Consider the following 25,703-nt stretch of genomic DNA (forward strand, 5'->3'; position numbering starts at 1 on the left):
GACACTTCACCGGGAGGGAGGAATAAATCCAGTAAATGGAAAATCTGCTTGCACACACTGCGCATTTCTTGACATTGAACTTCTTGCTTCCCAAGCAGAAGGCAGCACAGCTCACATTCCAGCATCATTCCCTAACCCCCCATCCTTACCCCTGCGTTCGGGTGGGCAGCGGTGCTGCCCGGGCAGGCATGTGTCAGCAGATTCCCTTTCGGCATTCCCAAGCCATCGCAGCGCTGCTGCTGGAAGCGCTTTTACATCCTCCTTTCTTTCAGCGTCCCTTTGTCCTTACATCCCCTCCCTGTGCTCCGGAGCGCCGGCGGTAGCGGGTGCGTGGCGGGGGGCTGGCGGCCAAGCCCCGGGCTGCGCTCCTGCGGAAAAGCCCTTATTCCAGGAGCCGCTCCGCGTTCCCACCACCCACCCCCTGACGTCTGGCTGCACCAGGGAGCTGTGCCGGGTTTGATGTTTAGCGGCGGGATTTAGATGTAAATCTTGTAAAATTCCATTTTATGCAGACACACAAATCGGCTCCGGCTCAAAGGCTCGGGGGGAGCTGCAGCTGCGGAGATACCTGCTCCGAGGAGCTTCCTGCAGGCAGAGCACCTCTCCAGCCGGGCACAGGGAGGGCTGGATGGGCAGATAGGGATCCCATCCAGAAACACAGCCCCGTCCCTGTGCGGCGGGAGTGACGCAGAGCACAGCCCTGCTCCTGCAGTGACCCCTTGCAGGGAGCTTGCAACCCGCTGAGAGCATCGCTGTTTCTTCTGTTTTGGTGGGATGGATGAGCCAGGCCTTTTGCCACGGGGACGGGCTCCCTCCTGCCTGTAACGTGGACAGGGAGCTGGGTCCCTGTTTTCACCCCGGGAATACCATCTCTCACATCCACGGAGCGCAGGAGGGAAGCGAGAGCAGAGTTTCTGCAGCGTCAGAAAACTTTGATTCATCTGCGAAGGTGGTGAATGAACGAGGGATGTGACCTGGAAAGGATCAACAGGAAAATGGGGATGTTTCTCCAGCTTGGAAAAGGCTTGCTTTTCCCCCCCTCGCCGTCTCAGGATCACTGGAAGGGATTATACAAATGAGAGCAGGAAACTGCAGTCAGGGCTTTGCCAGAAATAGATGATTTTGTCTTTTTCTTCTTGATGGCAGTGAAGAAATATGGGAGTCCGTAGAGGCTGCTCCACAGGCACCCTCACGTTCTGATTGCCAGGTCATTTGCGTTCATTTCTAAAGTGCCATCCACCCTGCGATGGGAATTGGCATGTAACCACAGAGAATAAAAACTCCTGGGAGCAGCTCCGTGCCACTGGTAGAACTTCGGAAGGAAGTTTGGGATCAGTGGGAAATGTGCTGACTCCTTTCGGACGAGCGGAAGAGAAGCAGCATCGTGGAAGATGTTGAATGTTAATTTTTTACCTAATCGCCGTCACTCGTGGATTTGGTGAGTATCGTTTGGGTTTGGCCCCATCAGAGTAGTCATGGTGGGCAAAAGAGCTTGGAAATGTGTGATTTTACCTCTGCCAAAAAGCCATGTTCAATGGAAACGCGGATAAGGATGCGCGCGTTCCTCCAGCTGCAGAATCTCAGGGTGTTTGCGGGATGTTTTCTGTTTCTCTGTCTTTCCTGGTGGGATTTGGGTCTCACAATGCACCCTCACAACTGGGGTGTGGAAAAAGGGTGGGGAATGTTGTCTTGCACTTCATTATTTTCGCTACAAGGTGTGTATGGGCATACATTCTCATTTGAGGAAGTAATGAGGCACTGAAGCAACTTCTCACTTGGGTGGTTTCATGGTGTTACCTCGGCACCTTCCCCAGCCTGTTGGCAACTCCAGCTGCATTCTAAGAAGCAGCCAGGGCTGCTGCTGCTGTTGCCTCTGCTCGGAGCTGTGGTGTTGGGATGGGGGGATGTGAAGGGAACTCCAGAGGCACATCCCACAGCAGGAACTGAGTCTGAGACTGCACTGAAACGGGCTTCCCTTTCCTAGGAGGTCAGGTATGAAGTCATTGGATAGTGTGATATACATGGATTGTAATCTGTAATCTATATGTGGCTTCATAATCTACAATCTGTGATTATAGATAATCTATGTAGTCTATACAGCATCTTGTGAGAATATTCAATATAGAGAGAATTTTCTATTCTAGATATTCAAGTATATTCCTCATAGTTACATATTCTTGCATAGAATTTATTCTGTGTAATCTTATTATTGCTTATGATGATTTAATTGTAGCTTCCTCTGCGTTAGGCTCTGAGACGAACCTATAGCTTAGGGTTTTCTAGGTATTAAATTGTAGATCTTAGTACAAATGTCAAGGTTCTGAGTCTCTGAATGGTGTTGTAAAGACAGAGAGGTAGTTTTCCTTCTCCAGATCTAGTCTGGTCATTCAGAAGAGCTGTGTGTTGTGGTGCAGGGCAGGAGAATAGAAAGGTAAATATTTAGAGGAGAAGAGAAATGCATCATTGGGTTATTGGCAGACCTCTGGTTAAAGCACCTGGTAAGAAAGGAAGGAACAGAAGTCCATAGAGGCACTGAGGCAGCAAGATGGGAAAGGGAAGAGAGTCCCACCGGGGAAGTTCTCATTGTGAGGTGCTGTGTGTCCTCCCTTCCCAAGGGCCGGTTCATGTTGGTCTTAATTCGAAACCCAATGGTGTCTGTCATTACAGTGCATAAACATCAGGGCTGCGTCTTCATAGAATCACAGAATAGTTTGGTTGGAAAGGACCTTAAGATCATCCAGTTCCAACCCCCCTGCCATGGGCAGGGACACCTCACACTAAACCATGGCACCCAAGGCTCTGTCCAGCCTGGACTTGAACACTGCCAGGGATGGAGCATTCACAACCTCCCTGGGCAACCCATTCCAGTGCCTCACCACCCTCACAGGAAAGAATTTCCTCCTTAGGTCCAATCTAAACTTCCACACTGATCTATTGACAGCTGACATGAGGAGGATTGCTCTGTCCCTGCTGCGCTGTGGGTTGGGGTGGACATTGAGGTCGTTCTCCTTCCTGCTGCCGGCTGTGCCAGCCCAAGGGAGCCACAGTGGTGGCACGGTGCTGCCCAACACCCTCTGCCCTTCTGAAGGACACACTTGACATGTGTCACCTCACTGGTTGGCATGGCTGTTACGTGCTCAGGAGGGCAACGGGTGTTGGCAGCACGGGTTCCTACCCAGCCAGAGTGGTCCACTCAGGTGGCTGTGCTCATGACCTGACCATGCGGCTCTTGCGTTCCCTCCCAAGCAGATGTAATGCTGCAGAGAAGCAAGGACCACGTCATCCAGGTGTCAGATGTCCAATTGCTGTGCAACACGTTGCCATGTCAGACAAGCACGTTACTGGTATTTGGCATCTTTGTACCACAATAGCTCAGTTTCTCCATATACAGATTTATAGTAGGGGAGATTGAGATGAGCTTTTAGGCAGATTTAAAAGGAGAGGATAGGGGTTATCCTATATAAATTCACTACCTGCGCAGAGGTGGAAATACAGCATGTCCTTCACCCCATGTTGGTCTAGTTACAGGCTGAGTCTGGCTAATCACAGTGTTCATGACCACCTGGTTACTTGTTCAGGGCCTGTGTTGTGGCTGAGATCCAGTGCCAGCCTTCTGCACTGTACCCTCAAGCACTTTGTTCCTCTGCAGTAAGTTCTTGGTCCTCTTCTGAGCTCTTTCCTTTTTCCACCACTCATGAGCAAGCTCTTGAACTAAACTTTAAGAGAAAAACTGTGGTGGAAGCACAAGTGTTCCCTAACCTGAACTACCCAAAGTGTGTTCATGACATGAAAGAAATCAGCTTTTCCCATTTCCAGCTCTTCAAGTCATTTGGTTCAAGCTGAGATGTTTGCCGGTGGATGAGGCTGGGAGTATTTCCATCCTGTGGTACCATACGTACTGACTGATTTATAACTTGAGTTTGAAGTCCTCAGGTTTTGCTCTGGGAGTTAACACTTGCCAATATCACGGGTATAAATCAGCTCTTCCTTCACATTGTCTTGTTTTAGTTTGGCTTAGCTGTGACTTGAGATATACTTAGAACAATTTGGTTGTCTTCATGTATTAATTCAGTGGCCTTCTATGAATAGGCGGTATCTCAACAAAGAAGTGATTTGTATGCAGAGGGTAGGTTTGAGAGACAGAACTCAGAGATCTGTAGGCACAGTTTAGAAAGAGGAGGCCAAATATTTCTCTTGTGCTCGCAAATGGCTGTAGGAAGCATAAAGAATCTGTTGTTGAGATGTGTCTGCAGCAAAGTCAATGCCTGGCTGGAATTGGGGCTTTAACAATCAAATCATGGGCATTTAATTGGGTCTGAGGAGCACAGTGTTTGCTTTCCCTGTGTGAGGAGATGGTAATGGAGGGATTCTGGTGGAGGAATGGTGCTTGGTATTTAGTGACCTTTCCCTTCTCTTCATGCTCTATCCTTTCAAGTTGTTTCTGGCTGTATTTTCATGCTGGTCTTGCGAGGTAGAAGATGAGAGTTTGAACATTTGAGGCTGCTCTGGTCGTATCTACATGACCTCATATTTACATTCATTAGCTTAATTTCCTGTGAAATAATCTATGTAACTTTATTTGGGAGGGAAACTCCTTTTAGCTAAGTCCATGTATATCTGTGTTCTTCCCTGTGAGGGTGCTGGGGCACTGGCACAGGGTGCCCAGAGAAGCTGTGGCTGCCCCATCCCTGGCAGTGTTCAAGGCCAGGTTGGACACAGGGGCTTGGAGCAAGCTGCTCTAGTGGAAGGGGTCCCTGCCCGTGGCAGGGGTTGGAGCTGGAGGAGCTTTAAGGTCCCTTCCAACCCAAATCATTTGTGGTGCTAGAGTCATGTCCCTACAGGCCCTTGTCCAAAGCCCCTCTACCAGGTTTCTTGAGGCCCCTTTAGGTGATGCTGCCTGGCTCTGCAGACAACTGCTGTGCAGAGCACTCCTGTGCTGTGCCAGGTTTAATATCCTGGATGAGAAGGCCTGGATAAACCGGGACAACTCCTTGATAAACCCGAAGTGCTGTGAAACGGGCACATGTGGCTTCACAGTGCGCAGTGGGAATTCATCAGCTCAGTGTCGTGGGTCGATTTCTCACTGAGAAAATTGATTCATGTTTAACAGCCAGACTGGTAGAATTAACACGTTTTCATATGCTTCCCTTAAAAAATAAAAGCTAAGGAAGCTAAACTGCAAGGAAAGGCTTGTGGCCGTTTTATTTTCCAGGATTTATAGGGAGAGCTACATCAAAAAGCGAACAGAACCATACAAATAACAGGGCAAAGGGGGAATAGAGCCTCTAAAATGATTGTTAAATCCCTTTATAAGCCAAGCAAAGACTTGGTTAGTTGAACTTTGGTTGCTGGAATTTTGTATTTTCTCCCCCAAAATGAAACATCCAGAATTCTGTAATGCATTTCAGGCATTAAGTCCTTTGCCACCTGCATTTTCTAATGCCACATCCTTTGTTAGTTGCACTGAACAGGAATACATGTGTGTATTCTGCAGGTGCCGGGGAGCTTTTGCTGCAGGCAGGGTGAAGCAGCCCTGCTGTGCTGCAGTGTGATGGATGGTGTCTGTCTGAGAGCAGCAGCAGAGCCGGGCAGGCTGGGAGCGGAGCTGCTGCTGCTCTGATTTCAGTGTCCCATTGACGTCACTGGGAGGTTTCAAACGAGCCCAGTATGTCAAGAGAACTTGCACAGAGATGAAACAATGAAAAACTGGGAGCAGGAATAACAACGAGGTTTCCCCCCCCTCGGGGATCCTTTCCTGGTTTGTTCTGGTTTCGCACCCGTTATCTGCTTGCTGTTTAAATACATAAAACTGCAGTTCTAATGAACCCTGAGGCTCATCCCTGACAAACCGAACCACAGAAAGGCTGAGAAAGGGGGGGGCTGCAGGAGGAGACCCGCTGCTGTTACCTGCTGCATCCAGCCTCGCCTGCCCCAGACTGCTGTCCTGATGGCAGTGGGTTTGCCGGGTGCCTGCACGCACCAGCTGCAGCCCCGAGCTCGGTGATGCTGTGGCTAGGGCAGGTACACCAGCTGAAATGGAGCGTGGCTCATTGGAGCGCTGCCCTGCTGAGAGGTACCAACACCTCCGCCCCGACGGCTGCTCTGTTCCTCCCAAGGTGACTGAATGGCTTTTAAACTCTCTTTCAGTCTGTTTAGAATGTCATGTTACAACACACAAAATAAACATGCTGTTAATGTTGTTATATTATGTGGAACAGTAGCATTTTGTGTTCTGTGTTATAAACTGCAGATCTTTCTTTTGTATATGGTTGCCCCCAAAATGACAAAGCAAAGATAGCTCATTGTGAACCAGAGGGTGAGCAGTGCAAGGTTCAAGACAGCAGCTGAGTGCTGACATAAATCGTAGAACCCCAGCCTGGTTTGTGTTGGAAGGGACCTTAAAGCTCCTCCAGCTCCAACCCCTGCCACGGGCAGGGACCCCTTCCACTAGAGCAGCTTGCTCCAAGCCCCTGTGTCCAAGCTGGCCTTGAACACTGCCAGGGATGGGGCAGCCACAGCTTCTCTGGGCACCCTGTGCCAGCGCCTCAGCACCCTCACAGGGAAGAGCTTCTGCCTAAGAGCTCAGCTCAGTCTCCCCTCTGGCAGCTTAAAGCCATTCCCCTTGGCCTGTCCCTCCAGGCCCTTGTCCCAAGCCCCTCTCCAGCTTTCCTGCAGCCCCTTCAGGCACTGGAGCTGCTCTCAGGTCTCCCCTTCAGGAGCCTTCTCTTCTCCAGGCTGCCCCAGCCCAGCTCTCTCAGCCTGGCTCCAGAGCAGAGCTGCTCCAGCCCTCGCAGCATCTCCATGGCCTCCTCTGGCCTCGCTCCAACAGCTCCACGTCCCTCTTGTGCTGCTGCCCCAGAGCTGGATCAGGAATGCGGGGGGGGGGGGGGGGGGGGGGGTGGGGGGGTGTCTCCCCATAGCCCAGCAGAGGGGCAGGATCCCCTCCCTGAGCTGCTGCTCACACTCTGGGGATGCAGCCCCGCACACGGGGGGGTTCTGGGCTCAAGCACACTGAAGCTGGGTCATGGAACAAACCCCAGGTCAGTAGGAACCCAAAATTCCACATATTCCTTCTGCAGGATCCAGATTTCAAACCCTGTTTTCATTGTGTTATTCACTGTATCTGCTAACTGCCCAGAGGTTGACTTCTCTGCCAGTCAGTTTGTAGCTGAAAGAAATCTTTATCCCAGTTATTAACCTCTGTTAAAGAGGTTTATGTAGGAAATCCCAATAAAGCTTTAGAAACAAGAGTCTGCATTCCTAAGCCTGCTAAGATACAAGAGTGGGAAAAGCCCCAGAACTTCTTGGAACTGGTGAGACCCATTTTTGCATTCCCCGGAGCAGTGGCTCATGGAGCAGTGGCTGAATGCCCAGCATCTCCGCAGGGACATCCCACAGCACGCACCCAAAGCCTGGGTCCAGATCAAGACCATGTAGAACTGTCCATAGTTGTGTTGCTACCTGTTCTTTAACCAAGTTTCTCAGCTCGTTTGCTTTAGGACAGTGTCTGACACCCCAGCAGAGCTCCTGGATGCTGCAGGCAGGGAGCAGGCAGCAGCTGCCTGGTTCCACCCCAGACTCCTCTGCCTGTCACCTTTGGGACTCTGCTTAACAGCCCGGCGCTGAAAAGGCTCCAGTTAGTGCTTCTGTGCTAAGATTTGCTTTCGAAAGCCCATCAGTGAGTCAAGTGTGAGTGTTTGTCTGGGGAAGGGCTGCTCCCTGCCTGACACTGCTGGGGCACTACTGCCAAGTTTAAAATTAAACCTTGAAAGCGATAGCCTGCGATGGAGGGGAAAAGAAAGAGAAGAAGCAAACGCACCCGGCAGCCTGCAGCCCGCTCTGACAGAGCCTTGGGCTCTGCGGGAGGAATGTGTTTCCCATTGTCTTATTCCTGAAAACAGCTCAATTTCCAGGCAAAACCAATGCTGAGGAAGTGACACAGGGTGAGGCTGCAGCACGCGCTGAGCGCTGGCCTTTGCCATAGGGAGTTCTGAGCAATTTCTGCCCTGTGTGTCCCTCCGAGGGGTTTATACCCACTGTGTGCAAGAGCTGACCCCAAACAGGGTAAGGGTTCATGTGAGCAGGAACAGCAGAAAATGAAACTGGATAATTCTGATGCCATTCATGTAATCCTGAAACTTTGTAGAAACTCTCACAGCTCCTCTTTCATGAGGAAAAACTGCCATTCTTTCGCTTTTCTTTCTGTTTCTGTGTTTGCCTGCATTACATATCATAGAGCCGTAGTATGGGTTGGGTTGGAAGGGACCTTAAAGACCATCTTGTGCCAACCTCTTCTCTTCTTAATAGCAGAGTCCATGTCCACATCTGACACTTGTGTTACGAACACAAGTTTGATGCTGATACAGGGCTTTAAGATGACAGAGGAGAGATTAGGTTAGGCATTAGGACAAAGCTCTTCCCTGTGAGGGTGCTGAGGCGCTGGCACAGGGTGCCCAGAGAAGCTGTGGCTGCCCCATCCCTGGCAGTGCTCAAGGCCAGGTTGGACACAGGGGCTTGGAGCAAGCTGCTCTAGTGGAAGGGGTCCCTGCCCGTGGCAGGGGTTGGAGCTGGATGAGCTTTAAGGTCCCTTCCAACACAAACCAGGCTGGGATTACTATGAATAACAGAATATAGACAAGTGGAATGAATACATCACTTGCTGCTTTAAGTGATACAATATTGGGATAGGAATATAGAGAAATCAGAGGACTGGAAAAAGCAAACAGAGTGTGTTTGTAGAAACACACAGGTAGCAATCTAGACAATTGCTTCCACAGGATTAAAATCTGTCATCCTTAAAAGCCTCTTAAAAGCAGGTTTGTCACAGTTAAAGCAGCAGAGATTGTATTGCCTGTCCTTACTCAGAAGCTCTCTTGATTTCAGCGGTCTGGCCCACTGTCAAAAGCACAAGCATGAGCAAAACACAGCATATGTGATTGGTGGGTTTGTTTATGGAACTAAGAGTTAGGAGAGGAACTGAATTTGATAGACAGTATATATTTGCCTTTTAGGAGAACATGAAATACAACTTCAAGGGTTCCGGTTGGCTCCTGTAAGGGGGTAGCTGCAACACAGCCAGAAAACCGGCTGTTGGCTGAATACGGGAGTGGGTGGTCCAGGAGCATCACTGCGATCCTGCAAGGAAAAGGATTCTTCAGGGAGCCTGATATTTCCTAGCCTGGAGGAATTGATATCTGCAGAGAAGCGAGCGCTCTGTTGTCTGAAAGCTGCAAAAATGCCAAATCAATACTTGGTTTCCTGCATATTAGTCAAGGAGAAGGAGAGGGAGGCGGGCAGCAGCGTGGTGGTCCTCCAGGAGGCTGGCAGGAAAGGCACAATGAACTGAGGGATGCTGAGAATAACACAAGAGCTAAGCTGGCAGTCACTGTGCAGTCTGGAAAAGACCATTGGGTGTAGCAGGCTCGGTATCTAGGGCAGCAGCTGACGTATTTCCAAGGAAATCACAGCAGTTGTTTGGAAGTTCAGGGTTTAAAAGCAGAAAATGAGGCGGATTCAGCAGTGCAGTGACCTGCGGGAGCTGCATGAACAGGGGGCTTTGTGGCACAGACAGACAGACCTCTTGGTCTCAGAGAACCTTGGACCCAGGGGGTCTCTTAAGAAAGCAGCATAAAATGAAAATAGCTGTTTTCCTAAGAGGAATGGCTGAAGAATTAGTGACTGCTAAATCTGAAGGTGCAGCTCAAGTGCAAAAATAGAAGTATCTTGAGGTGGTGGCGTGTTGTCAGTGTTTTATTGTCCAGTGAGTACTTGATGTTGCTTGGAGATTGAAAAGAGTGGTTTTTGCTTATAATACTCACTAGTTATTTGTTAATGCACAAGGAGAGGGTTTTACTCAACAAAAAGTAAACTTTGAATGTTCCTAATGTTCTTTGCCTGCAGAAGAAGAGGCTCCAGGGAGACCTTAGAGCAGCTCCAGTGCCTAGAGGGACTGCAGGAAACCTGGAGAGGGGCTTTGGACAAGGGCCTGTAGGGGCAGGCTAAGGGGAAGGAATGGCTTTAAGCTGCCAGAGGGGAGACTGAGATGAGCTCTTAGGCAGAAGCTGTTCCCTGTGAGGGTGCTGAGGCGCTGGCACAGGGTGCCCAGAGAAGCTGTGGCTGCCCCATCCCTGGCAGTGTTCAAGGCCAGGTTGGACACAGGGGCTTGGAGCAAGCTGCTCTGGTGGAAGGGGTCCCTGCCTGTGGCAGGGGTTGGAGCTGGAGGAGCTTTAAGGTCCCTTCCAACCCAAACCAGGCTGGGATTCTGGGATTCTTTCCAGGAAACATGTTGTGAAGGTAAAGGATGCAGAGTTACTTAGAGATGTGCATAAATACCAGAACATGGCTGGAAATGAGATTGGGAGGGATGGGAGGGACGGGGAGAAGCCCTTTCCTGGTCCTATCGTTCCGTCAGTCTCCCACATGGCTGTGTGGGGATGTGCCTTACACTTCCCAAAGGCTTTTGGTATTCACTGAGAATAGCACCCAAACCCCACTGAGGTGTGGCCCATCAGCACAGACAAAACCTCCATCAAGTGATCAGGTATTTAGTAGAGGAAATGGGGGCTGTTTCTCTCAGGGTTTTTGGAGGCTATCAGGGCAGTTTTCTAGCAGGCCATCTCTAATGGTTTATGCCACCTTGTTTTGCATGTTGAATTGAGCTCTATGCACTGTTCCTCTTTAGATGGTAAGGCAAGTATGTTTTAATTAGTTCTCTTTCTTTTAGATAAACTGTGGCAGTCACCTGTACTTGTTCCCTTATGTTCCCTTATGAAGCTGTGTGCATGTTCCCCTTGAGACGGCATGTTCTAGCTGCCAGAACCACGAGGGTGTGAGAAGAAGTCATTGCCTGAAAACCCTCGTGGTCAGTGTATGCAGATCTATGCAGATGCTAATCCTGTCTGAGGGCGAGCAGACACCTTCAGGGTCGGGATCTAAAATCACTGCCGTCGGGTGAAGCATTGAACAGCTTTTGTGGTTTATGCTATGACCACATGAATCCTAAACCCCCAAACCTGTTTCATTTAATAGTAAGTCCCTCGTGGCTAATTTTGTATGCAGTACACAGAGTAGCAGGACTATTCTGGGATATGATCCCAGTAACAGTGGTGAGTCATCAGCTGCAGCAACAGTAATGATATGAGGATCTATTTATTACTGCTCTTCTAAGCTGTGAGCTCTTCTAAGCAGTGAGTTCATCTAGAAATTATGTAATTATTCCTCCTGGATGATTTCTCTTATCGGTTTGTAATTACAAAATATTCTCAGAACACTTTTGTGTTTGGAAATTAAGTCCTCGGGATGACTTAATGGGAGAAGAACTCGGAGATTAAATCTTACCTTGTTTGTATTCATTTCTTTCGACTTGATCAGTAATGCAGTGTTCTAGATGTTGTTGCATAGATTTCACCTTTTGTTTTGCTAAGCTGTTTAGTGCGTCGGGCACTAGTTTGTGAGTTTATAAGGCAATGTTTGGGGTGGAATCATCTGGTCTTGGAGACTGGTAGGAGGGGAAATTCCATGGGGCGTCTGTGGCTCTTTGTTCCTTGGTGGGAGAAAGGCTGATGCTGTGAGTGTTGGAGTTGTCTTTATCCCATCCAAGCTACTGGCGTTCCCCAGAGAGGGATGAAGAGATCCCAAAGCTTTCGGGAGGATGTGCTGCCACCCGAGTCCTCCCCGGCTGGTGCTTGTTTTCACAAACAGCCTTCCCTGCCAAGGGCTGGGCCCTGCCTGTTTATCCAAGGAGCAGCAGCACAGGAACTACTCTGCAGAAGTGAGAGGCAAGGATGTTGGCAGGATCCTTCTCCTACGGGAAAGTGGGTGTTAAAGCCTCTCGGAGGGCCCTGGCACAACCTGGGTGTCGTGAGAGCCTGGCGCGGAGAGCTCAGGGATGCTGCTGCCTCCCGGCGCAGCCCTTGGACCCCACTGGAGCTCCTGGGCGGCGTTCCCAGCCTGTTGTATCCCTTTCTAGCAGTGTGGGAAGGCTGTTTCTTCTTGCTGTTTCACACCAGCTTGCACCCTGTTCCTACAGTTCCGTTTTAGATATACGCAATACTTGTTTTCATGTTCTGCATTGCCAGAAAGCATGGGGAAGCCCCATACCTACTTTAGATGGTCACTTCCTTAAGCTCTCAGGCTATCAGAGCATTGCTGTGCCTGGATGTTCCCACACCCTAGATGCAGATACCCTGGTTTACCCTTTCTCTGTGATTTTATAAGTCTCTCAGTTGGCTTTTCCATCCCCTTCATGGCCATGCCAGCGTGGCTGTGTTGGATTTCTGGGGTCTGTACAGACAGGGCTCACCATTACCCCTGCAGAGACATGACTCAGCAGTGCCTCGCGTCCTGATTCACACCAGCAGAGGAAATCATCACAAAAAATATGCTCAGAATTAAAGCTTCAGGTATTTTGTTCAGACCAATCATTCTCTGCTGTACCCATCTCTGCATGGGCTACCTCACCTGGGTGGCTTTGGCAGTTCAGGAGGACCACTGGGTCTTCCTGGTGCCACTGGAGGAAGCTCCAGGTACTTTTGATGATGTTCTCCAGCTCTCAGCCCAAAAGGAGTCTGGAATACTCCCCTGATGATGCTCTTTGGGAACACATCTGGAGCCAGACATATCTCTATACACTACCTGACTTGTTCCTGGTCGCATCAGCCAGTGCCTGTTAGCAATGACTTGAGGAGAAAGGAGACCAAAACATCAGCATTCACTTGGGCAGTGTTTGATTCCCTGCTGTGTTTCTAAGCCTGAATCATTGTGCTTCGCTTGTGGCTGTTGAACACCAGGGAAATGGCCGCGGTACTGTCGTACATCGTGTGTAGGGTAATGTCAGAGCCAAAAGATCCTGATCCTTGCTCAGTTAATCATGTTCCCACCGCTGTTTCTGCCCACCTGAAATGTCGAGGTACCCTTGTTAATAGTAGGTAGGTGTCAGGTTTGTCCATGGAAAGTTGCCATAGCACTGAGGTTATTTTTTTTTTTGCCTTTGCCTAGAGCTGAGAAGAGGCAAAAAAGCTTTATGACAGACTTCAAAGCAGCCCATGTGCTTGTTGGTACCTATGGGAACAGGAGATGCTTTCGTGTTTGTCCCCAGCTGAAATCCCACTGGGAGCTGAGTCATGGCGTATCCAAGAAGTACATTTTGGTGGGTAGGCAGGGACATTCCCAACCACAATTTTACTGGCAGTTTTGTCACTTGCAGGAGCAGATCCAGGGCATTTTGGCATAACCTGACCAGGGACAAGATGGAGCATGAAGCAGTTTCTCTGTAGAGTTGGTGTATTGGTGCTGGATATATTTAGCAGTGATTCAAAGGGTGTAGATTAAAAAAGGCAAAGAGAGGAACCTGCTGTATCTTGCCTTGGGGAGCTAGAGGCAGTGGGTCTGCCGGGTGCCAAGAGGGCACTGAGTCAATGGATCTGCAGAGATCGTTCCCAAAATTCCCCTTTCACGGCTGGAGGAAGGAGCCATGATGCAGCTGAGCTCATCGGAGAGGCCTGTTCTCTCTGCAGCAGTTTGTTAATGTTTCCCAGATGTTTGCAATCCTCATACAAATATATAATAATTCATCTTGGTGGGTGATCAGGGAATTCATTTCCCCCCGAAAGCTGTATCCTTGCTGCTGCCTGTTCCATCGGCTGTAGGTGGAGGTCATGAGCTGGTGTTGGCTTCATGGCACCACAGCATGTGAGGATGGAGGGCTACCACTGCGATGCTTAATGGAAACCAGTGCCTGCTCCTGGGCCTCCAGAAAAGCTTAAAGCAGGGAAAGAAACCTGGAGAAGGGCTTTGGACAAGGGCCTGTAGGGACAGGCCAAGGGGAATGGCTTTAAGCTGCCAGAGGGGAGGCTGAGATGAGCTCTTAGGCAGAAGCTCTTCCCTGTGAGGGTGCTGAGGCGCTGGCACAGGGTGCCCAGAGAAGCTGTGGCTGCCCCATCCCTGGCAGTGTTCAAGGCCAGGTTGGACACAGGGGCTTGGAGCAAGCTGCTCCAGTGGAAGGGGTCCCTGCCCGTGGCAGGGGTTGGAGCTGGAGGAGCTTTAAGGTCCCTTCCACCCAAACCAGGCTGGGATTTGAATACTGGGTGAGGTGAGTTTCCCACTGAAGTGCTGCACTCTGCCTCAGTCCCAGTGGTCTCAGAGTCCATGATCCCGGTTCTTAGCTCTTTTGGGAGCCATCCCAACAAGTTCCTTATGCAGTGTATGAAGCCCAGATATGGGATCAGTGGCTCGGTGTCACCTGCTCACCTGTGCCCCTGCAGTGAGCCAGCTCAGCTCCATAAACCCATGGAAAACTTGCCTTGCTTGGCCTGGGGTAAGCGTTGTGTTGGTGAGGGGAGCTGGAGCTGAGCCCTGGAGAAGCTTTACTACAAAAGCACCAAGGGAAAGCTCTTGCAGCCAGCTGGAGGAAGTGCAGCCAGGGATTTCTTATAAATCATCTCTCCTTCAGCTGAAGTGAGAATCCCCACACACGTCAACGCTTCCCGACTCCTGTGAAAGCCCCGTGGGCGCTGGAGCTGGATGACATCAGGAGGAGAAGGAATGAATTCACACGGATGGTGACGTTGGTGATCTGCGTTCCTGGGTCTTCCGGCTTAGCTGTGCCTTGCAAAGCAGAGCGGAGAGAGGCTGAGCACCCAGAGGGGTTCAGTGTGTGATGCAAGTCCAGTTTTGGGCCCGAGAGCCTGTTGGTCTCCTCAACAAATGTTTCTTGTTAACCCTTTCTGGTGGGGAGGAGCAGAAAAGAAGAGGTTGGTTCTGGGTGCTGTCCACATCAGTGGCCAGTGAGTGTGGAGTGCATTGGGTCAATGAATCCATGAGAAGAAGCCGAGTCCTACCTGGCTGTGAAGAACCACGGTGTGGTATGTGCGTATGGCCTGCAGAGCATTTGAAAGGAAGCTCACCACTCATAGGCACAAACTAGTTTCTCTCTTGCAAGAAAGAAGACAGAGAGGATGCCCCACAGGACCAGGGAGCATCGTGCTTGGCCATCCTGTGTCTCCAAGTTGCTTTCCATCTCCCATAGGGCAACCTGGCTCCAGAGGTCCAATGGCCAGCCATGAGAAGAAAGGCAGGGTGAGGAGCTTCTTCGTGACACGTTGTCTGCTCCTGAAGTTACAGATCTCTTGAGACCAACGTGCTTCTTGGTGCTGCCTCAGTGAGGATACTGACATCTGGTTTGAGTCCTGGTGCTGGACCAAGCTGTCAAGTCCATCATAACCACCTCGGTAGGGCCATCAAGCTCCACATTGTACAACACTGACTCTGGGAGAGTGAGCCTGCCTGGCTCCGGTTTGATTTCATCTGTCTGTGGTTAGAGACACTCATGAGAACAGAGATTTACTGGAGCAAAGTGGCCACAGGGGAGATGCTGTGCCTGGATCTGGCACATAAGAGTGGGGCTTTCCTGAAAATCTAAATACTAGCTGAAGGAATAGACATCTGTGAGCGAGGTTTTGTAGCGGGTGTAGATTGCAGGTCCTAGTTCACTCAAATCACAAAAGGCTGCCTATGGTTTTTTCCCCCTCTATGAAGCTACTCACTGTTTGTAGCCTGGAAGAACAAGCTGACCCCCTTTTGCTTTGCTGCAGTGAAATGAAACAGTGTTTGAAGAACTGTTTTATTACCCTCTCCACTGACTGCAGCTTCCCCAGACCAGTTTCAGCTGGAGCAGAGGAAGCCCAGCTAAGGAGGTCAGCTGCTGACTGATGCAATGTTACCTATTTATTTCAGATTAGATGTGTTAGAAGTGGTTTCTGGCAAAAAGAAAAGGAATCCATGTTGGGGAGGAAACACGGAGAATTGCCAAAGCTTTAGCAAGAGCATCGCCTTCAATCAGGTCTGACATGTTAGTACAACAGTGTGTGCAAGCACAAATAGGGTGCTGCTGACGTACATCAGCCGCGTCGCTGAAGGCATGGCTGGAGGTGCTGGGGCTGTATATGTGTGGACAGGGAGCATTTATAGGGTAAGGGATGGAGTTCCTAAGTATTGTCCACCCCCCTCACATGATGCTTTGTTCTCCTTGTCAGCACTCCCATAAATAAACTCTGAGTTATGTCCTCTTCAAAAGAGGTGTAATTCTGGGTCTCCCGTGCTGTGGAGCCAAGTCCAAGGAAGCAAGTTCTTGGCATCAGTTGGGATCTCCAGCCCAAACTCTCCATCTGTTTGCTCCTCTAAGTCATGGACTTCCCAGTCAAACATTTTTATTCAATTTAATCTTACGTGGCTGCATTTTCTCTTCTGTTATTAAAAAAAGGAAAAGCTCTCATGGGCATGAATGAGGGTTTATGTAATAGGTTGCAATGGCTCCATCAAAGCCATTGTGCTCTGTCTTGTGAATATCTATTTAATCAGTGGTTTTAAAAGACCTTATTTGTGCCAAGTGATTTGTCTTTCTTAGGCAGCAGCAAGGATTTCATACTCTCCTGAAGACAGAGTGTAGCCAGTCTGGCTATTCCAGGCTTGAGTGCTGCTTTGGAGCTAGTTTTGTGCTGGAAAGAGGTTCAAGTACTAAAGATGCCATTCAGGTGATTATGGAGCTGCTGCAAGAGTCAAAGCAGGAGCATTGCTGCTCTCTTGAGACCTCACTTGGAGCATTGTGTGCAGTTCTGGTGTCCCCAATATAGGAAGGACACAGAGCTGTTGGAGCAAGTCCAGAGGAGGCCACAGGGATGATCAGGGGCTGGAGCACCTCCTGTATGAAGATAGGCTGAGAAAGCTAGGGCTGTTCAACCTGGAGAAGAGAAGCTGCGTGGAGACCTCATAGCAGCCTTCCAGTGTCTGAAGGGGGCCTATAGGGATGCTGAAGAAGGACTTGTCATCAGGGACTGTAGTGACAGGACAAGGGGTAACGGGTTCAAACTGAAAGAGGGGAAGTTCAGGTTGGAGATAAGGCAGAAGCTCTTCCCTGTGAGGGTGCTGAGGCGCTGGCACAGGGTGCCCAGAGAAGCTGTGGCTGCCCCATCCCTGGCAGTGTTCAAGGCCAGGTTGGACACAGGGGCTTGGAGCAAGCTGCTCTAGTGGAAGGGGTCCCTGCCTGTGGCAGGGGTTGGAACTGGAAGAGCTTTAAGGTCCCTTCCAACACAAACCAGGCTGGGATTCTGATTCTGTGTTACTTCTGTGAGGAAGCCCTGGGTTTTATTAACTGATCTGTTAAATTCAAGTCAATAAGCAGCTCAGTTATTCTTGCTCACATTTTCTGCATCTCTAATTCACTTGAACAGCCATACAGGTCATCATTACAATTTAGGGTTTAGGCCAACTTTGATGTCTTGAAAGCACCCGGGAGGTTTCATCCCCAGCTCCCAAGGAGAACTTTGCTTCCTCAGCCCTTCTGGAGTTGCAGGTACGAGCAGTGAGTAGTTAAGGTGGAACAGCTTGGTCCTTGCTGCTGCTTGTCCAGCGTAGGGAGAGTCATGGAGGGGATGAGGTCCACCAGCATGTTCATGGTTGTGTTCTCAGGCTGTCTCAGCTGTCAGTGGCTTTTTGCTTCCACCTCACCCAAGGCAGTGAAAAGGGATGGGAGTTAATTCTGGCTTTGCTTACTGGGACAAGTGGAACCCATGAGTATAAATTCAGGCAGCATTTGGTTTCTGTGTGTGGCTGGTGGACAGCACACGAAAGGTTGTGTTGTTAGAATAAATCATTGCTTACAACAGTAAAAAGCCATAGTGAATAAGATGTTTTTCTACTGCTAATAAATCTTTGCACTTCATCAGGGTGACTTCTCCATGTCTTCTGAGCCTGGCACTTGCCACTTTCCTCTCTGCCCTCTGTTACTCAATATGCTGCCCACTCTCCCTTGCCCAATTAAAGCAGTACGTTGGCAGAAGGCAGAAATCACAAACCAGTCAGGGCTGATTGCTGAGCACAAAAGGGCTTGACACGAGGGTTTTGTTCCCAGCTGCATCTCGTGTCACCCAGCTATCTTGTTTGCTCTTCACATGACTTGCCATCAGGCCCTCGATATCTGTGTGGCATTTTCCGTCCCCTTGGTCAGATGTTTTGCTGGGTTATTAATATAGTGTCACATTCTATTCTGCCTGAGTGGGGTAAAGAGAATTCCCTGTTGTTTGTCTCCCACCCTGGGTCTGTATCTTGATCTTTTCCAGACGCTCCCAGCAGACAGATAGCACGTGGTCCTGCTCAGTACAGGACTGATGCATTTCTTGGCCATCATCCAGTTCCAAGTACATCAGCACATTTGCAGCAAGGTTTCCTAACCTGAAAACTCACAAGTGGCTCCATCTCTTATGTAAAGGAAGGAAGGAGCTGGATTTCTGCTGGAGTTCAGCAAGAGCACAGAGAGCAAAGGGAAGGGTTTCTGAAACTCCATCCCTGGCAGTGCTCAAGGCCAGGTTGGACACAGGGGCTTGGAGCAAGCTGCTCTAGTGGAAGGTGTCCCTGCCCGTGGCAGGGGTTGGAGCTGGAGGAGCTTTAAGGTCCCTTCAACCCAAACCATTCCAGAGTTCAGTGATTCTATGGTAAAGGTTTGTACTGAGATAACAAAGAAGGAGCAGGCAGAGGTAATCAACAGCCAGAATGGTTCCAGTAAAACAAACTAATGACCGTGTGTGTGACAGCATTCAGTGTTGCAGAACCCGAAGACAGTGTGCACAGATGGGGGGGGTGGAAAGGATGCCCAGGTGGAGGAGGGAAGAAATGTTTGACTTCACCAATGAAACACATGAAAGAGAGCTAAAGCAAGCCAGGGCCAGCAAGCTGATGCAGCCCGACACCTCCTGCAAGGAGAGCTGCATTTGCTAGATCACTTGCTGGCCATATGCTTTCAGTTGGAACGATGGATTAAAGTCAGCCTGTTTAAACTCAGATTATATCCCAGCAGGAGACTGGAAGGAGATTTAGCACCAGCCCACAGCCTCCCACCCCAGCGCAGACATCTGCTTCTCCAGCCCAAGCCAAGGTAGAATCCCAGACTGGTTTGGGTTGACAGGAACCTTAAAGCTCATCCAGTTCCAGTCCCCTGCCACGGGCAGGGACACCTTCCACTAGAGCAGCTTGCTCCAAGCCCCTGTGTCCAACCTGGCCTTGAACACTGCCAGGGATGTGTTCAACTCCTACAGGCCCTTGTCCCAAGCCCCTCTCCAGCTTTCCTGCAGCCCCTTCAGGCACTGGAGCTGCTCTCAGGTCTCCCCTTCAGGAGCCTTCTCTTCTCCAGGCTGCCCCAGCCCAGCTCTCTCAGCCTGGCTCCAGAGCAGAGCTGCTCCAGCCCTCGCAGCATCTCCATGGCCTCCTCTGGCCTCGCTCCAGCAGCTCCACGTCCCTCTTGTGCTGCTGCCCCAGAGCTGGATCAGGGCTGCAGGGGGGTTCTCCCCAGAGCACAGCAGAGGGGCAGGATCCCCTCCCTGAGCTGCTGCTCACGCTCTGGGGGTGCAGCCCCGCACATGGGGGGGTCTGGGCTCAAGCGCACACTGAAGCTGGGCCATGGGGAGCTTCTCCTCACTCAACACCCCCAAGTCCTTCTCTTCAGGGCTCCTTTTTATCATTACAATAAACTACTCATAATGTCAGAGCTCTGAGTTCAAGAATGAAGCTTTTACTACGATGATGTGAGTCGTAAAGTGGAATCAGATGCACTGATTTTGTGCCATGCCTACACATTTCTGCTTATTCATGCCGAAAACTTCACTTTCTGCATTATTAAATGGTAATCAATTGTACAAGTACTCAGCTCGTGTTTCTTCCCAATCTCCAAGTGTTCGTAGCTGTACTGCTGCACTGTTTGCTGTTACTGGCCTTGATGATTTATAGCTGCATTTAATATATTCATAGTTTGGGGCTGCAATATATTTTGCTCTTTGCTCCCACGTCTCTATTTCTTTTGAACAGTGCAGCTTTATGATTTGTGGCAAGTGACTCCAAACTAGGGATTCCAGCAAGTGATTTTTCAACATGAAACAGAGCTTCTAAGGGATCACTAATTAAGGAAGATCAAAATGAGCCCTGAAGCAGGTCTTAGGAAGATTTGCAGGTCTAAGGAAAATAACAGTGTTATTAAATGATATTTTGGGTGCCAACGGGGCACTATCTGCTTTCACATCAGGGAAATAAATCCCTCCCGAGAGGGTTTTAGAGCCGCGGCGCAGAGGAGTTGGTTGAGGTGCAGCGTGTGAGGAGGCAGTGTAGGAGGCCAGCAGCAGCCTCATGGCACGAGGATGAGCTGAGGTGGGACTTGAGCAAGGAGGTAACTTGGCAGTGAGATGATGTAGACTGCTGCAAGCACAAACACGCTGTAGAAGGAGTCACAAGATGGTTGTGAAACTCCGGGTAGGGGATGTGGCAAGCCGGGAGTTTCAGCTGCACGGCAGGAACCAGGAAGGGAGCAGAGATCCCTGCGCTGTCTGGGTGAGAGCAGGAGAGCTGGGATGAGAACTGCATTGACCTGAGCTGCCGCGTGCAGGCAGGCTCCACGGTCTGAAGGTTTGGTTTGGATGGAGGAGCAAGCCGTAAGAGTGCTAAAAAGGTTAAAAAGAAAGAAACCCCAACCCCCAGATAATGGATGTCAGACGGGATGGGTGATAATGGTTGCCTCCTTCTGTGGTCAATAGCTGGCAGGTCTGCAAGGACCAACATCCTGAGCTCCACCACACCTGCAAAATCCATATGAGCTCAGCAGTTGGCATAAACTGCATGAATTCTGCTGCAGATCTTCTGCCCTGCCTGGCTTTTGGGGCCCATAGTCCCTCCTGTAATTCTCTCCTGTGAGGGTGGTGAGGCACTGGAATGGGTTGCCCAGGGAGGTTGTGAATGCTCCATCCCTGGCAGTGTTCAAGACCAGGTTGGGCGAGGCCTTGGGTGACCTGGTTTGGTGTGAGGTGTCCCTGCCCATGGCAGGGGGTTGGAACTGGATGATCTTCAGGTCCTTTCCAACCCAAACTATTCTGTGATTCTATGATTCTATAGAAGGTTTTGCTCTTGCTCCCCACCAGTTCTATCTTCTCTCCACGCTGTAGAAGGTTTTCCTTCTGCTAAATCCCGTCTGCTGCCCAGAGTTATTAAAGCTCATTTCGGAGCATGTGATTTGATAGCAGAAAATAAAAGCCTACATTTTAAATTCACTTGCTTTTGCCCCCTCTTGTTTTCAAACAGCCTGAGGAGGACCGGAGGGAGTGTGGGCAGGCAGAGCGTGTCACTGCTGGTTGCTGTGAGGCTGTGCTGGGTGTCCCTCCCCGCTCCCTAACATCAGTAAACATGCAAATGTATGGAAATCCTGTGTTGTTCCTGCCTTGTCCTTGCTGTGTGCTGAGGTGTGGGTGATATCTGGAGCTATGGTAGCAGAGGTGATGCTGGAGGTGTCTGAGCAAAGCTCAGGTGCAACTGTGGGATGAGCCTTCTCCTCCATCCTGCAGTGTTATAGTCAATGATGCTATTAATCCCACCAGTAATAACATCAAGTTGGTGTTTACCCCCATCACTCCTACAGGAAAGCTGTTCAGTGATCTGCCTGATCTTGAGGCAGAAGATTTCCCTCTGATTTCCTGCCTCAGTTTATTCCTGTCCGGTTTATACCTGCTTGTTCCTGTGCCAGTGTTGAACTTTAGTTTGAGGATCTTGTCTCCTCTGCTGGCCTTTGCCCCTGGTACATGTACAGAAGCTGGGCAACATCTTGCTTGGGGGGGTCAGCAGGATCAATGAGCAGAGTGGCTCCAGCCTTACCATCATAGAATAGTTTGGGTGGAAGGGACCTTAAAGCTCATCCAGCCCCAACTCCTGCCACAGGCAGGGACCCCTTCCACTAGAGCAGCTTGCTCCCAGCCCCTGTGTCCAACCTAGCCTTGAACACTGCCAGGGATGGGGCAGCCACAGCTTCTCTGGGCACCCTGTGCCAGCGCCTCAGCACCCTCACAGGGAAGAGCTTCTGCCTAAGAGCTCATCTCAGTCTCCTCTCTTGCAGTTTTGGCATCTGTCCTATTTCTCTGCACTTGCTTGGCTGCAGTGATGACAGAAATACTGTGATTGCCATTGAAGTAGTTATAGCAAATACTCAGTTGAAGTTGGACTGACCAAGGTATTGGTACCCTGGAAGAAGGTGCTGTTTCCAACCATCCACTCGCTCCATGTACCAAGCCACTTAGAGTAAACCTGCAGCTTTGCCAAAGGAAGGGCCAAGTTTTTCCACCCTTAATACTTTGTCCTCAGAAAGTGCCAGCTGGCTGATGCTCTTGATTTGGATAAGGCTCCTTTTACATGAAGTTTGTGCTGGGCCTGAAAGGATCACTAAGAGCTATAAAAACCATTGTCCTTGCAATGGCATCGGTGTACTTTGCCATTTGGTGTGTGCGGTGCCTTTGCCTGTTGATGTAAGAGATGAAGAGTACAGACAGTTGAAAGATGTGAAACAAATAAGGTTTTGCTGAAATATACCCAACCAGATCAGTTATTTCTGGGAGGGCCGAGTCTCCAAAGCATTTAATAATCCAAATACCATTTTAGGAGATTTCATTGTCTTCTTGCTGGCAGGGAGCATAGACACAGATTATGGTGTTAAATCCAAACCCCACGTCAAATAATGACTTTATGAACCAAAGTGGAAAGGTTTGGTGCATTTCTCAGTGCAGCAGCTTTCCACACATCCGCTGTTGGACTTTGGGGTGTCACAGATGGGCATCAGTGCAGAAAATCTGACTCAAAGGCTGCCCCAGTTCAGGTAAAATGGACAAATCCATGGGTTCTGCAGCTCGTTGCAATGACTGTGGCTGTATTCCTGTCTCCGGTCTGTTTGACAGCGGATCAGAGCAGCCACTTGATTTGTGGCTGGATGATGCAGCCGGATGGAGCTAGGGCAGAGCAAAGTGCTCACCGGCCTCTCTGAAACAGCAGAAGTGCCTCCTGGAGTTGTGCCAAGTGATCCTGTTCCTGAGGGCAGGATGAAACAAGCCATGACTCCGGCCGGCCGCCTCCTGATGCTCCGGTTCCATGCACACACGGGAACACTGCCCTGTGTACTGGAAGCAGATGCCGTTTGCTGTGTGGGACCCTTGAGGCCTGTGCTATTGGATGTGCTTGCCATTAGTGCACTATAGGCTTTGGGAAGAGTGCTAAGTGCACATTATACTTACAAGGTATATGAGGTGCTTTAAGATGTATTGATGAAAGATTTAATACATGGCTGTGTCATAGACTCACAGACCAGGCTGCTCACCAGAGCAGCTTGCTCCAAGCCCCTGTGTCCAACCTGGCCTTGAGCACTGCCAGGGATGGGGCAGCCACAGCTTCTCTGGGCACCCTGTGCCAGCGCCTCAGCACCCTCACAGGGAAGAGCTTCTGCCTGAGAGCTCATCTCAGTCTCCCCTATTTCAGCTTAAAGCCATTAAGCTTCAAGAAGGATGTTGCCTCCTATGGAGGTGTCTTGCATATTGGGAAAGAGAGTCTGTGAAATGTCACGGTGCTTCTACGTAGCTGTAAAAGCTGAGCTGACACTGAGCAGAGCATAACAGCCAGGGCAGACAGGGATAAATACTATCCCATAACTTGAATGTAAATGTCTGTGCTGCAGAACATCACTGTTTCATGGAGCAGGTGATGCCAAAATCCAGCAAGTGTCTACTGAGGAGCACTGTGCTGTCCTGGTGGCTCCTGAACTCGTGGCCAGCAGCATGCAACTGCACAGCCAGCACCTTTCCAGCATGGAAAAGGTGACAATTCTCCCTTCAGAGTGACCCATCCAGGTCCTTCAGTGCAGCAAAAGCACAGCCCATGTGCCAGAGCAGAGCTGTGACCAGCTCTGGGGCAGCAGCACAAGAGGGACGTGGAGCTGTTGGAGCGAGGCCAGAGGAGGCCATGGAGATGCTGCGAGGGCTGGAGCAGCTCTGCTCTGGAGCCAGGCTGAGAGAGCTGGGCTGGGGCAGCCTGGAGAAGAGAAGGCTCCTGAAGGGGAGACCTGAGAGCAGCTCCAGTGCCTGAAGGGGCTGCAGGAAAGCTGGAGAGGGGCTTGGGACAAGGGATGTAGGGACAGGCCAAGGGGAATGGCTTTAACCTGCCAGAGGTTGAGGAGACTGAGATGAGCTCTTAGGCAGAAGCTCTTCCTGAAGAAGGGAGTGGAGGGTGCTGGGCAGAAGCACCCACATAGTTCAAAGGGCCGTGTAAGTGCTGCACAGGGAGCATAATTCCTCACGAATACCTTGGCTTGGGCAGCAGCAGTCAGGAAGGAAACAGCTCCTCTGCCAGTTGATAGCTGGGATATTTTCAGGAGGAAATAGCCCTTAGGAAGTGGCACTGCTGCCTGCGCGCAGAGTGACCACGCTCATCCCCATCTGCTTTTACCAGCTCTGGAAGTGCAAATAGGAAAGGTGTCTGCTGTGGTTCCTATTCCTTGCATTTTCCCGGGGGTTAACGGCAGTGAACCATAGCAGGATGATAAAATAGCCCAGGATGTACAAATAGCAGTGGTTTGTATAAGTGAGGATTCCTTCTTTGGGGGACTTAAGCAGCCACATGGTGTTAGCTGGTTACAGGGTAACGCCAAGCTACTGAGCTGGAGTAAATGTGAAAAGGATGAGATTTTCTGGACCCTTCTCAGCTGAAAGAAAATGCAAACTCATTTTTACCTCCCTCCTGCCCTTTTCCAACCCTCTCCCTCCCGGTGGTGCTCCAGCGCGATGTGAGGCTGCATGGAGTTGCAAGACATCCTCTGGGACATGCAGCAGCTCCGCAGCTGGGTGGCTTTCACCAGTGCCAGGGAGTGAATGGCCATGGGGAGCAGTAATGGCTTGAGGACCTGATGTGCAAGGCAGCTTCAGACAGTAATTGCTGCAGACTCTGAGCAAGCAGGAAGCACAATGGCTCCTTCGTAGAGAATGGGGCTTTTAAAAACTAAATGAGCACTTTGTGATGTCCTTTGAAACCCATCAGTGCTCATGCTGAGCTGGGAGCTGAACCCGTGTTTGCATTAGCCCAACGAGGGGACTGCTGCTGAGTTACAGTGAAGAGTGTAGGGCTCTGGCTGTGTATATTCATCTTTATCTTGAAGATGGACCTGGGTTGCAAAGGGAGCACCGCGAGCTCTTGGGTCTGCATTGGGCTCTGGGTGCTGAAGAGTGAACAGAGTCAAATAAATGTGTACATTGGTTTGTGATACATGCACTAAAATGCTTAAAAGGCACTAAAAGGCTTAAAACATGTTTAGCAGCAGGTGAGAGTCTACGTTACACTTCAGGAAGTGCTGCTGGGTTTCTGTGCTGGGCAGCTGTGGTACATGGTGCTGGGGAGGGAGGAGTTTGGGGTTGCATGAGTTTGGAGCTGTGATACGTGGTTCAGTTGCAAGGAGTTCGGTAGCTGTATTTCAGGAGGCACTGGAGGTAAAAGCGAGTTAGGACCCACGTGAGGGATGAACCTGGCAGTGGGATCTGAACTCTTTGAGAGGGCCCTGAGAGCAACAGAATCACAGAATCAACCAGGTTGAAAAAGAGCTTTAAGATCAAGGCCAACCATTACCCCAGGACTGCAAAGACCACCACTAACCCATGGCACTGAGGGCCTCATCTACATGTTTTTTAGGATAAGATTGTCCCTTTGGTGGGAGAAGGTCAAGAGGGAGATAAAAGGGCACTAATACCTGTGGTGCTGAGGGTGGTCAGGCTCGTGGAGCCATGCTCAGCTCCAGCATGCCCACTGTGTCTGACCCAGCTGCATTTCATCCATACATCCTCCTGATGTTCCAAGCACAGGCCTTTCCCTGTGAA

At 50.2% G+C, this 25,703-nt stretch overlaps 1 protein-coding gene across 3 annotated transcripts in view; it reads left to right on the top strand.

The window, feature by feature from the left end:
• The window catches only part of PDE4B (phosphodiesterase 4B), a 223,590-nt gene that overhangs the window by 125,980 nt on the left and 71,907 nt on the right, over positions 1-25,703 (top strand). The window contains exon 1 of one of the 3 annotated variants that reach the window (XM_062624428.1): positions 608-1,438. The exons of the other annotated variants lie outside the window; for them this stretch is intronic. Coding sequence (XP_062480412.1) covers positions 1,392-1,438 — 47 coding nt within the window. The 5' untranslated portion in view covers positions 608-1,391. Of the gene's footprint in view, positions 1-607; positions 1,439-25,703 lie in introns of those variants that run through there. 3 annotated transcript variants of the gene reach the window in all.

This window comes from Pezoporus occidentalis, unplaced genomic scaffold, assembly GCF_034315485.1.
Source record: "Pezoporus occidentalis ecotype Australia unplaced genomic scaffold, CSIRO_AGI_Poc_V1 ctg267, whole genome shotgun sequence".
Lineage (NCBI taxonomy): Eukaryota > Metazoa > Chordata > Aves > Psittaciformes > Psittacidae > Pezoporus > Pezoporus occidentalis.